Source organism: Colossoma macropomum, unplaced genomic scaffold (assembly GCF_904425465.1).
Source record: "Colossoma macropomum unplaced genomic scaffold, Colossoma_macropomum, whole genome shotgun sequence".
Taxonomy (NCBI): Eukaryota; Metazoa; Chordata; class Actinopteri; order Characiformes; family Serrasalmidae; genus Colossoma; species Colossoma macropomum.
Window position 1 is genome coordinate 28347971 of NW_023494809.1, and position 13213 is coordinate 28361183.

A 13213-nucleotide genomic window follows, 5' to 3' on the forward strand; every position below is an offset into this window, starting at 1 on the left:
CAGTGAGAGGTAGGTGAGGAAGAGAAGACAGGACAGACGCTCCGGCGAAGAGAGAGAGAGAAGAGAAAGAGGCATAAAGTGCTTTTGCGCCAGGCTGCAAAACGCTGACCTGTAATGAATACGAACTCCTCTTTCAGCCCCATTCACTTCCATCCATCCTTCAGAAGCACTCAGTGTTTCTGTCCGAAAGACTATTGCAGGTACATCTTAAACACACGGGCGGCTGTATAACAAAGGTACTCGGAGAGAGAGCCGCGTCGGTGAGTGCTTACATGCGCCGTAATTGCTGTGTTGTTGAAACAGGGGAATGGTGAACACCTAATGTACAGTCTTCATGATCTTTTTAGCTCGAGTTTAAGAACTGAACTTTCAGAGTTCAGCTAAGGATTCTGTGACTTCTGAACGTAGTGACTTGGGCCTGATCCCATTTCAACCCTCGGCCCTACTACTCAGCCCTACCACTCTGTTTTGCATGTTCACGTCTAGGGGTAGGGTGTCCCGATTCTTGTTGAGATAGAGGGGTGGGGTGAAGTGTTGGGGCTACATGACCCTCCAAACGGAGGTTTTTTAGAGGCATCTAAGAGAGATATGAGAAAAAAAGAAAAACCGGCAAGATGGCTGAACAAGAAACCCACAAATGTGAGAATTGTGTCTGTTAAAAATTACGATAATCATTGTATTATCGTAGTTTAATATCGTTTCAGTGTATTAACGCTCTTTTCTTCATAACAAGCATAAAAAATCACTAGTATTATGCTGATGTCTCAGTAGTTAGCTAGCTAACTTTCCCATTTCATCTTAAATGGTGCAGCAGTTACATTCTGGCACCTCAGGCATCAGAACTGCTGCAATATTAAATAACTGCCCCTCTTTGAAGTCATATGATGCCCTAAATGTAACTAAAGCCCAGCAGTGAGGAGCTGAACTTTACCCTCCTCTGCTGTCACTGCAGACTGGCAGGGTCACCTACAGAGCAGCGCTAGTAGCTGTTAATGAAGTAATGCTCTTTTTTATTCAAGGGTCCCATTTCAGAGGGAAGATTTCAACCACTACCCCTTGTAACTCAGTTCCAAGGGGCAAGGAGACACTCGAAAACAAGGGGTAGGGGTAAAAATAAAAAATTGGATTGTGACACTTAAGGTAATACAATTCAGTGATGAACCATGACTACTAGGGCTAGATCTTCATTTTGGGCCATAAATATCAAGCAGAAAAAATAACGCGCCTTCACTATAATGACAATTTCCTGAAGCCTCCCTATGGGATTTCTAATAGTATGTTAGCGCTAAGTCAATGCTTGTCCACACAAACTTTTTTTATCTTTTCTAGATTAAACACACATATTTGAAGCTTGTAAAAGACTTGTAACACTTAACATGTTTCGCCTTGTATGTTGCAGTCTTATGGAATTACAAGCACAAATAATATAATTTGTAACAGTCTTCAGAACAAAGCCCAGTCTTTTGAGTATGTGTCTGTGCACAGCATGACCCCTACCCCCCTTACCCCTTTGATAGGATACCTCCAATGCCAGATTTTGACATACTTATGATCACTCACAGTGATTTTCCCTAAAGACAGCAAATTAGACACCCTCAGAAGAGACTGAGAGCTGTTTTAAATTACTATACGTTCGTAGTCGATGTTTACCACATATTTATTGTTGTTGTCGGACCAAAACCTTGTATCTCCAAAACTGTAACTTTACAGGAGAAGGAAAAAACCTACTTTACTTTCAATGTAAGTCAATGGAACCAGACTTTCTTCCAAGTCATTTTGGGCTGTTTCTGTTGGTCCATTCATCATGAGATTTATTTACAATGTAAAGGCCAACAGGCATTTTCAAACTATGCCAAAATCTAAAAATTAGCATAAGTGGAGATACAAGGTTTTCGTTCTGACAGCAGTGATATGTTTTTTTCTTATTTTGTACTGAATTGAAACCATTACATCAAGATCATCCCATAGGTTTTATGGTTGTGTGCTCGGGGGCCCAGGCCACTAGGGGGGCCCATGAGTAATCATGACAAACAGCTATTTTGACTCACACTGGGAACATTACTAGTGAAACAGCTAAAAAATGAACTAATTTCACATTTGTCATTGTTCTATGGTTGATCATAATCCTGACTCTCTCCATGTCTTTCCTGAACATCAGTTTCATCTTCTCCTTCAATCTTTGCTAAGCAACCATTCATCTATCCATTTCAGGTTTTTAGCAGTGAGCTAACATTATTACATTTGAATTTACTTTAAATTTGAAGCTCAGATGTTCAACAAACGTGCCTGGGGAATCTGTGAAAGTGAGATCCAATACTTCGGCAGAATGACCAGGTATATAATGTCAACCATATGTGCTGTCCTTGTCGGTAGTGATCTGCAAATTGTGTACTTCCATTCCATAAAGTCATCAAAAAAGTATTATAAATGGGGAAAAAAAACATTTCTCATGCCCGCTCTGGCAGTATGCTTTAGCCTAGGATGCTAGATGGTTGGAGTTATGTTTGCTGCTTTTTTTATTATTTATAATCCAACTATCCAATTTTAATTTGTCATCTTCATTGATACATAAATGTTTGCTGGTCAGGAGTGACGCATGCTTTACAAGAAGCCTTGCATTGGTCGTTGGGTGTATGTTAACCTGTGCTCTTGTTAATGCATGCACAATCTTGATATTGTTCTGTCTTGATTGACTGATTGGATATATGCATTTCTTATTATATACAGTCTTAAAAAGATTTTTTTTTTTCCAAGAGCTTTTTAGTAAAGACAGTGATTCTATATAGAACCTGGAACACTCAAAGAGTCATTTGCATGCTTAAATGGTTCTTTGCATGGTGAAATTGTCCTCAGATTGATGGAGAATGAGTTGTATACTGTTCTATACAGAAGCTTTTTGAAAAAGGGTCTTTATAGCACCTTCTACTGTTACAAGCTTAACATCGTCACAGTTGCAGGACCCTTTTTGGTGCTAAATAAACCCAAATACAATACATTCCATATCAATCTGAAGAACCAAGAAAAGAACTAAAGAAGCCTTAAAGAACCATCAGATTGATGGAGAATGTGTTGTGTATGGTTCTATATAGCACCAAAAAGGGTTCTTCTATTGTTACAAGCTTGACATCATCACAGTAGCAGAACCCTATTTGGTGCAACACCATCAATCTGAAGAACAATTTCACCATACAAAGAACCATTTAAGCCGGCATTTGATTACTTTAGGCGTTCATAGTTCTATAAAGAACCACTGTCTTTGCTAAAGAACCTTTGAAGAACCATCTTTTTAAGAGTGTAGTGGTGACGCGCCCAGCACCGCTGTTAATATGCTGCCTTTATGGTGTGGCAGGTTCGAGCTGCAGGTTCACAGAAGGGGTCATAAGGCATTGGATCCTGCTGTAACCTGCTGTAACCTGCTGTGGTAGTGTAGAAAATTCCCTGACCACCCAAAGTAAGGTAGCTAGGCAGGGGTCCGGGGCCCAGTGCCCAGGGGCAGATACCTTGATGACCCAGGCCCGATTACACCTTTACTGCCCACCTTAGACCACTAGCGTACTCTTACCTTGCAGGTTCTGTAGAGGGAGTGTCATGATGCCTCCGGCGGCTGCGGCGGCCACCAGGCCCTGGATATTAGCCGCAGTGGGCAGAGAGAGGACCAGGCCCTGCTGCCCACCCAGGTGACCGCCCGCATTGAAGGGGATGAGGATGGGCTGGTTCAGACCCGGAGCTCCGCCCGACATCACTCCACTCACCGCCGAGGCCAGCTGCTGCGCCACCAGCAGAGACTGCAACAGAATTACATTACAGAGCAATTAATAATTAAACACACTGCACTATATGCAAGTAGCATAGCATGAGATTAGCCATGAGAGGGTAAACTTCATATTACTCATAAAATTCATATTACCCATTTAATCCACTATGTAAATTAAATATTTTGAATATTACAATATTTCACCTGTTTTAGAAAAAAACAGAACTCTAGATTTAGACATCAGCCTGCAACTGTTTTACTTGTTAGTTAGTTAGTTAACTTTTAAAGTGATTTTTAGTTGTTTTTAGTTATTGTTTTACACCTTTTATTTCTTTATTTTATTAATGATATCATTTTTAATTATCCCTCTTCTATTTTAGTTACTATATTGTTGTAATTTTTGTAGTTTTATGTTTTTTTAGTGGTTTATTGTTTTTTATTTATTCACTACTATTGATTATTATGACTTTTTTAGCATATCTTATGCTGTTACTATTTAACTCAATCGCTGATTTCTGTATTGGCTCAGCTACATTGTAAACGCATGTCTGTCTTAATGTACTCTGAGCTTAAATAAGGGTTGACTGATTGATTGATTGATTCATTCATTGATTGACTGATAAAGGCCAGAGAAAGAATACATTTTCAACTGATATTGCTCACAGTTGTCCTCCATAGGCATGTTTAGCAGTTTAAATGAAAATTGGAGGTAAAAAAATATGCCAGACATTTTTGGTTAAATATCAAAGGTCTGTGGTTACATTAGTAACCAAACACAAATTCTGGAGCACCGTTTTTCAAAATATACATTTCTTAGATATACTGTACATTGAGTCCAGTATATCGCTGTCATCAGAACAAAACCTCATATCTCCAAAATGGTAACTTTACAGGAGAAGGAAAAAACATACTATACTTTTAATGTAAGTCAATGGAACCAGAAGTCATTTTGGGCCGTTTCCTTTGGTCTATGTATCATGAAACTCACACACAACATAAAAACCAACAGGCATTTTCAAATTATGTCAAAAACTGAAAAATGACAAAAATGGAGATACGAGGTTTTGTTCCGCAGCTATATTGTATTTGAATGAACAGCTTATTCAGCTGTTTCTCTTCATAACTGCAAGTGTTCTGGGCATAAATGTTTGTGGTATTTTGGTCTCACAATCACTTTCTTGCTTGTGTCGCTGTGGATTACAATCACATTTTGGCCCTGTCTGATTGATTTTTCCTGATTTTTCATGATGATGGTGCTGACATTTCTTTGGTCTTGAAGAAAACAGCAACAGAAGGCAAATATCACCAGGAAAAAAATCATTCCGTAAAAATGAAAAATTCAATTACAGAACGTATTCTTAGTACACACAACAATCCTCCCACTCTACATATGGAGTGTTCCATAAAGTAGTACTTTATACAGTTTTATCTGTAAAAAAATCGCCTTTCTTTCAACTCAAATGAGAAAAATCTTGCCTTCTGTGCTCTCGACTAAAGCAAAGCATTGTGATCTTGGTTGACAATCACAAAACTACACAGAAATATGGGCTGAACGGGTCATTTTGTACACAAAACACCATCGAGGATGTAATGTAGTTAATTACAGGACAAAACTAAAAAACAGAAAAATTCTGTTCAATGTCTATGGACATTTTTTACTATGTAGAATGAGCTTTTGTTAGCTGTCTTGTGCATGAACTAATGAAGCAGTCACAATCGGTTGGACAAGAAACACCTGAGTGGCCAAATGTCCAATTACTTACGGTTCATGAAACACAGACTGTGTTTTAAAGGGGCTGCAATTTCCATTTTTTGCTTTTTTCTACATCACTTGAAGAAAAAATCTTTTTACATTAACTTACATAAAAATGTAATCAAGTTTTTACCTTTTTCTGTAAAGGTATTATTTGGATATGTATGTTTTTTTTTGTTTGTTTGTTTTTAGGACAACAACGATATGATACACACAGTTCTATGTAAATATCCAGGAAGTCAAAGCTGGAACTTTGCACTTTAACCTCATAGTCATCATTTCATTTCGAGTCCAGTGTGCTCAGGTAGACCTGTAGAGCCAAAACTGTAAACACAGTGTCAGTGTCCAGACTGTACTGTATTTTCTGTGCAGCAGAACAAACTGCTGAGTCTGACAAATCAAACGCTATTCTGGATGGAGAGCAGAGTGTTTTCTTCAGCTCAGCTCCTCCGGCACAGCTGTACTGCTTCATACGGAGAACACAGAGAACGCGCCTCTGATACCACAGTGAGCGCCACCAGACACCTCCCTACTCTTTCAAACATCTCTCTCTCTCTCACACACTCTTCTCTCTCTATCTCTCTCTCTCTCTCTCTCACACACACACACTCTTCTCTCTCTCTCTTTCTCTCTCTCTCTCTCTCTCTTCTCTCTCTCACTCTCTCTCTCCCTCTCTCTTCTCTCTCTCTCCTTCTCTCTTCTCTCTCTCTCCCTCTCTCTTCTCTCACACTCTTCTCTCTCTCCCTCTCTCTTCTCTCTTCTCTCTCTCACACTCTTCTCTCTCCCTCTCTCTTCTCTCTCTCTCCCTCTCTCTTCTCTCTCTCTCTTCTCTCTCTCTTCTCTCTGTCTCACACTCTTCTCTCTCTCTCCCTCTCTCTTCTCTCTCTCACACTCTTCTCTCTCTCTCTCTCTCTCTCTCTCTCTCTCTCTCTCTCTCACACACTCTTCTCTCTCTCTCTCAGATCACTATCACACATATTTGACTTTAATGCTTTACCAATGTTGATTCTGCACAGACATTCTCAAAAATGAGTGGTTCTTGGCTTCTACACACAGTTCTAGGAAAATTCTAAATGGTATAGAACCTTTACATTATATGGAGGTTCTTCAAACGTTGAAAGGGTTTTTCTTAAAGAAAAAAAATGGTTCTGCTTTACAAAACTACCTTAATAAAAGGTTTAAGAATGGAAAATTTGCCCAGTAATGGCTATTAATGAATGCATAAACACCTTTCAAAAATGTTGGCTCCCTTATTGGTGTAGTTGAACAAAATGCTTTTCATAATTAACGTCACTTAACATGTCGAAACCTGACAAAAAGGTTACTTTATAGGAAAAGTTAAAAAAAAAAACACTTTAATGTAAATGAATGTAATGACATTTAATTCTGAGCGATTTTGGACCCTTTCGTTTGGTCTGTTCATCATAAAATGTTCACACAATCTACACGTCAATCAGTATTTTCTAGCATTTTCAAACGGTATAAAGAAATATTAAAGGTTTTCTATGTTTTCCAATAATAATAGCAATAATACATCTATATACAAAAATAGGATCCATGGAAAGCCTATAAGAAGCTAACAGCAGGGTGTAATTTTATATTATATTAATATTTATTATTTCTCACTCACAGCTCATTCAAAACTACCAACACTACATCTGTGTTTGCAGGTAGAAAAGGAGATTTATTTATTTATTTATTTATGTGTAGTTGATGAAAAGTAGTTTTGTAGTTTTGCTGAAAGAAAAACACATCCTTTACATTTTTTGCCATGTTTCTGTCATTTGTTGATGTCAAAATAATCAAAAAAGTGCAGACTTGGACCCATTGATGCAGAATGTGAACTGAATATAAATATGACTGATTATATAACAATAACAAGACAGCAGGGATGATCTTTCAAAACCATACACACTAAAAATGCTCTACACTCTTAAAAAAGATGGTTCTTCGAGGGTTCTCTACTGAAGGAAATGGCTCCATTTAGAGCCAGGAGTTCTATATAGAACCATTTCATGCTTGCATGTTGAAATAGTTCTTCAGACTGATAAAGAATGCTTTGTATGTTGTTCTACGTAGCGTCAAAAGGGGTTCTGCTATTGTTACAATGTCAAGCTTGTCACAACAGAAGAACCCTTTTTGATGCTACATAGAATCCTGTTCAAAAAGAACCATAAACAACGCATTCTCCATCAATCTGAAGAACCATTTCACCATGGAAAGAACCATTTAAGCATGCAGTAGTTCTATGGTTCTAAACAGAAGCATTTTCTTAACTAAAGAACCCTTGAAGATCTTTTTTAAGAGTGTGTGAGTTTTATTATTAAGAAGAATGACCCTATTTAGAACCATGTGTTCTATATAGAACCATTTCATGCTTACATGATAAAATGGTTCTTCAGACTGATGGAGAAGGCTTTACATACTGTTCTATATCACATCAAAATGGTTCTGCTAGTGTTGCAATGTCAAGCTTGTCACAACAGAAGAACCATTTTTGATGGCACATAGAATCCTATTCAAAAAGGTTCTGCATAGAACCATATACAACACATTCTCCATCCGCATGTAGTAGTTCTAAATAGAAGCACTGTCTTTACTAAAGAACCCTGGAAGATCTTTTTAAGAGTGCATGAGTAAATTTATTAAGGGGAATGGATATATTTAGAACCAGGAGTTCTATATAGAACCAGTTCATGCTTACATAATGAAATGGTTCTTCAGACTGATGGAGAATGCTTTGTATATTGTTCTAGATCACATCAGAAAGGGTTCTGCTACTGTTACAATGTCAAGCTTGTCACAACAGAAGGATGCTTTTTTCATGCTACATAGAATCCTATTCAAAAAGGTTCTATATAGAACCAAATACAACACATTTGTTAATGTATATAACCATTTAGGCATGCAGTAGTTCTACGGTTCTAAACAGAAGCATTTCTGTTACTAAAGAACCCTCTTTTTTAAGAGAGGATGAGTAAATGTATTCTGTCACAGAACAGCATATCAACCGTCACTCCTTTAGCCTCGTTCAGCCTTCAGACTGAAGCCTGGCCTTGGCTTTGGCCTGCAGCGTCAGTGCAGCTCTCTGCCCACTGCCTGCCCGCTCTCTGCCCTGGTCACCTGCTCTGCCTGCACTTACTGGGGCACCTAAAGCGCTAGAGGAGGCCACCTCACTCCCCGGGCGAAACACACGTTAGCGTGACAGCGGTGTCACTACGATAAGCAGCCGCGCTGTACGCAGAGGGAGGCCGGACCAATGAAAACGCGGCCCGGCAGAACGGAGGCGGAAAGAATGGAATGGAATGAGACAGAACGTTCAGAAGAACTCAGAAGAACTCAGAAGAACGGAAAAGGGGAATTTCTTCCTACATACATGCAGTAATGTTTTTCTCCGAAGACTCAGAACGAAGGCTTTCACCACTGCAGCTGAAAGGAAGGCCACCCCACAATGTGCCACATGGAAGTGAGCGATGTTAAAAGATGAAAAATCCAAAGAAACATTACTTTAATTGTCAGTTTCAAGTAGCATTCAATGCAGGCCATGCAACACGGTCCATTACAGTCTATTGATAACATAAGGCCATTCAATACTAGCTCATGTTCTTCCATTGAGTCCATTGAACTCAATAACAAGCTGACAAAGGGAATTTTGCTTCACAGGATTATGTGCGAATCTTTTTGTTTAACATTCAAGAATGTGCCGTTTGTCATTTCATTTGGAACGAGAGAGTCTTTGAACGTTGACTTAAGAGAAGGAAAAAAAATCAATTAACCACTCAAAGGACAACAACAAAGAGTCTTGTGACAGAGTGGAGTGACATATGCTTAATCTTGCTGTTTTAAGTGCGTGTGATGTTGGATTCTGGAGGCGCAAAATCAAAGACAGCCTTTCAACATTCCCTCTTCATCTCAAAGTGAACGTCACTCTCCGCTCTGACACGAAGAATGGAGCGACATGGAAGGGAATGATATTAAAAGACAATCCGCCTCATAAAGAAACCAGCTCGACTCGTTTCTGACTGTACGCACTGGTACTGTTGTGATTTAGCTTTGTTAAAGCTGACCTGTAGTAGGGAGAGCGGAGCACAACCTACACATTTTGGTTTTTGTTTGGCTTTTTAAGCTGGAATTATCATATTTTTAACACTTGAACTTTGTTTCTAGCTCCTACCATTCATACACAATTCCACACAAAATGACGGGAAGCGCAGTATTCCGGTTTACCCCATGGGTGGGTTCACTGTAACAGACAGAGGGTCAGTTTAACACCTGCTAGAACAGTCTAATGAATCAGTGCAAACAAAGTTAATTCAATGTAATTCTATTTTGTAAGAAACAAATATATGTTCCAAACAAACTGCATTATATATTATAATCTATAAGACAGACCGACAGATCAGCTGATAGATACACACATATCAAATTATGTATGAACACTGACATGACTCTGTGTGTCAAATAATGATGGATTTATTTTTTGTCCAGTGTTGGACAGCAAATAAAAACATCACACACTAGTAAAATATGAAACATTGTTTCTGTATAACTACAGCTTTACCAGCTGTTAAGGTAATTTCATTAATATACTTAATAAAAACCAAAATACTAATATCTGAAAGACACTAATAAAGCAGAAGAAAATCCCTGTTTTCTCTTTTTTCATTTTAAATCTGTGTAAATATGGAACAAAAAGACAAAATTCACTTTATTTTATTTTTATTGTCGTTTACTAAAGGTAGTTTAGTCGTAACACAGTGTAACGGCTAACTCCTCAGTATGGAGGCTGTATTAAAGCCCAACTAGCACCTGCTGTGAGCTTGTCAGCTGCTTCAAAACGTTGCATTGTCGGCAACAAGAAAGTGATTAAGGTAATAAAAGGTTGGATTTTGTGATTTTACACAAGCAGCTCAGTAACCGAAGAACAAGTTTGAACTTTTTTTGCTTTCCATACAGTGAAAATGTCTTTATTTGGGGGTGGGAAGTAAACTCGAATCAAATACTCTTCCTTGTGTAATGTATTGGCCAATATGTGTTATATGTGTTATATTGATATACTGTGGTATAAAATAATACTAAAACAATTAAAAAAATATTTAATTGATTTATATAAGAAACAAATGCATCTCTGCTACAAACGAAAAAAGGGAAAATGAGAATGGAAACTCTTACTGCTTGAGAATAAATCAGCCAAAAGTGGCACAAAAGTGACGCAAATGAGCAAATGCCAGAATTAAAAAGTAGAACAGCAAATTTCAGCATGATCAAATGGAAACATATTTTACTAACATGAATATTTATACACATTTTTGATGAACTGATGGATAAAAAGTTAGAAAAAGATTACTTTTTAATTGACATAGAGGTATTTAGGCTTATTCAGTGTTTACTATGGGTGGCTTATGAAACTATGCCCCCCTATGTGTGGAGGCTGTACTTTATCCTGGCTCGCTCTCACTGTGAGTTATTTATATGCTAAACATAAAATGGTGCTATATCACAGCCACCGAGAGAGTGAATAAAGCAGGATAGGTGTGATTTATGCACATAATTCAGTCACCAAAAAAACAGTTGTGATGAAAAATGTTACTTTCATGGTGCAAAGTTAAGAGGGTGAATCTCAAACCAGTCGATTTCTGTGAAAATTCACAGATGATGTTGCTATGGGAACAAGAGAAGATGACCAAAAGCACATTCTTGCTAAACCTGTTTAGCTACATAAGCATGTCATGTTAAGTTTAGAACATTAATTGGTGGATTAATTCATGATTTTTGGTCTCTACATGCAAACCTTTTCATTTGCTTTAACTTTTTGCACCAAATCTGCACCAAAAATGAACATTTCTTCATTTGATGAAGTACATTTAAAAAACATAAAAAGAAAAAAATATAAAAAAGTAAGCGAGTTTTTCGTTTTGTACTTTAAGCACCCAGAGAGCTCGTTTTTGGGGATGTACATCAAGCAACTCATTACATGGAAAAATGGAAATATTTCCTAAAACACTGGGAAAACATTGGTTTGTGCGTCATTAGTAAAGAGAAGCCAAACAGAAAAGATTTCAAGCTCCTTTTAATGGCTTAGTTTGAGCATTCCACCATGTACTGGGGTATCATTAAAAACACACTTGACCCAGACGGGGCTGTTGAAACAGCCTTCATTAGGCTGCTCAGGAGGCCAAGCAGAGCCTAATAGAAGGAATTCACCTGCATAAGAGCCACTAAAGCTGAGGTCTAGAGTGAATACTGAATCAGATAGCTGAGATCAGACCGCTCTATTATTTGGAAGCTTTAGATGAATTTGCTCCTCTGCCCTCTGACATCTTAATTGATGAAGAGGTTTGTCAACAAAAGGTCAAAATAACTTGTCCTTCATGTTGGCCTTATCCGAAGTTGGGCCAATCAGTGAAAAAAATACAAAAAATCTGGAAACTTTGAAAACTTTGAAACTTTTTACATTAAAAAACAAGTGCATGTCATAAAACATGAGCTCTTCAGGCAAAAGAGATGCTCGACTGGTATGAAATGGAGTTGCAAAGCACTTATGAAAATGGGTCAAAAATATTTTGAACAGTCCTCCCTCCCTTTCCAGTGGTATAGCAGTTAAGTTGATGGTTAATAGTGATAGTTTGGCGAAAAATAACATTCACACAATTTTCCCCTCATCACAAATGAACTGTTATCTCTAATGATGGACAAAAGTGTGTTGCAAAGCTAAACGCAAAGTAGCTGCCATTTTGAAACCTGAATTTTGTCTGTACTGTGAATAAAGGACGTTTTCAATCCACCAGTTAGCTTCATAAAAACTGCAGGCACACTTGCTTCAAACATTCAACAGTTGCTAAGTAATCTCAAATACAGGGGCAGGTCCAAGGGGTGAATTTGCCAGTAAAACACAGTTGACACTCCACCCACATGTACACTGTTACGTGTCCGGGCTGGATAAAGAGGTATCTTTTCTGGTGTTTCTCTCTCTCTCTGTCTAATTTCTAAAGAACTTTTTCCATCAAGCTAATAGTGGTGCATATTCACTGGTTCAAGTCTTGTGTGGGATGCCAGTTTCCTCTCTTTCAATGATGCACACAAAAGCCACTTGAGCGCTAGTAGCTAAAAGTTAATAGCTAAAAGTGAGTGAAAGTGGGTTATAAGCGAACTGTATAATTACAGGATAAATAAAGTTTAATACAGGCTATACGCTTCCTTTAGTTTTAGCCACGTTAGCCTTGTTGCTCTAGTGCAGAACTAAAGAAGTGAATTTCTGACAGCATGTCTTGGCTAATTGACTGCGTTTGGGGACAAACTGGGCACATTTGACTGTTCATTGAACACTTTAACCCTCTTAATTGGGAAGTTGTTATGAAAACGGTGGTAAACTGGTCTGCATACAGCAGGTCTAGATTATTCATACATATAATCAACTGTTATTTATTTATTTATTTATTTATGTATGTCTCCCTCACAAACAGCTCTCCGTGTTTTCCCATCAGCCCCCGGTTTTCGTGCTACTGGGCGGCCGGCGATGGGATCTGAACCCCGGCGTGGCTGTGAAATAGGATCCGATCAAAACACTCTTTAAAACGGCTCAACAACTCCACACTCCAAATCTCTCCCGCTTATCTGGGTCACGCTGCCTGCTCCCGCTTCACCTTCATTCGCTTTCCCTACACCGGGACACTTTGGGGGATATGACTGTGGTGCAGCCTGGAAGC

General features: G+C 38.4%; 1 protein-coding gene across 1 annotated transcript in view; it reads right to left on the minus strand.

Annotated features, from left to right (window-relative positions):
• The window catches only part of pou6f2 (POU class 6 homeobox 2), a 211116-nt gene that overhangs the window by 132253 nt on the left and 65650 nt on the right, over positions 1 to 13213 (minus strand). The window contains 1 exon segment of the mRNA XM_036558920.1: positions 3563 to 3785. Coding sequence (XP_036414813.1) covers positions 3563 to 3785 — 223 coding nt within the window.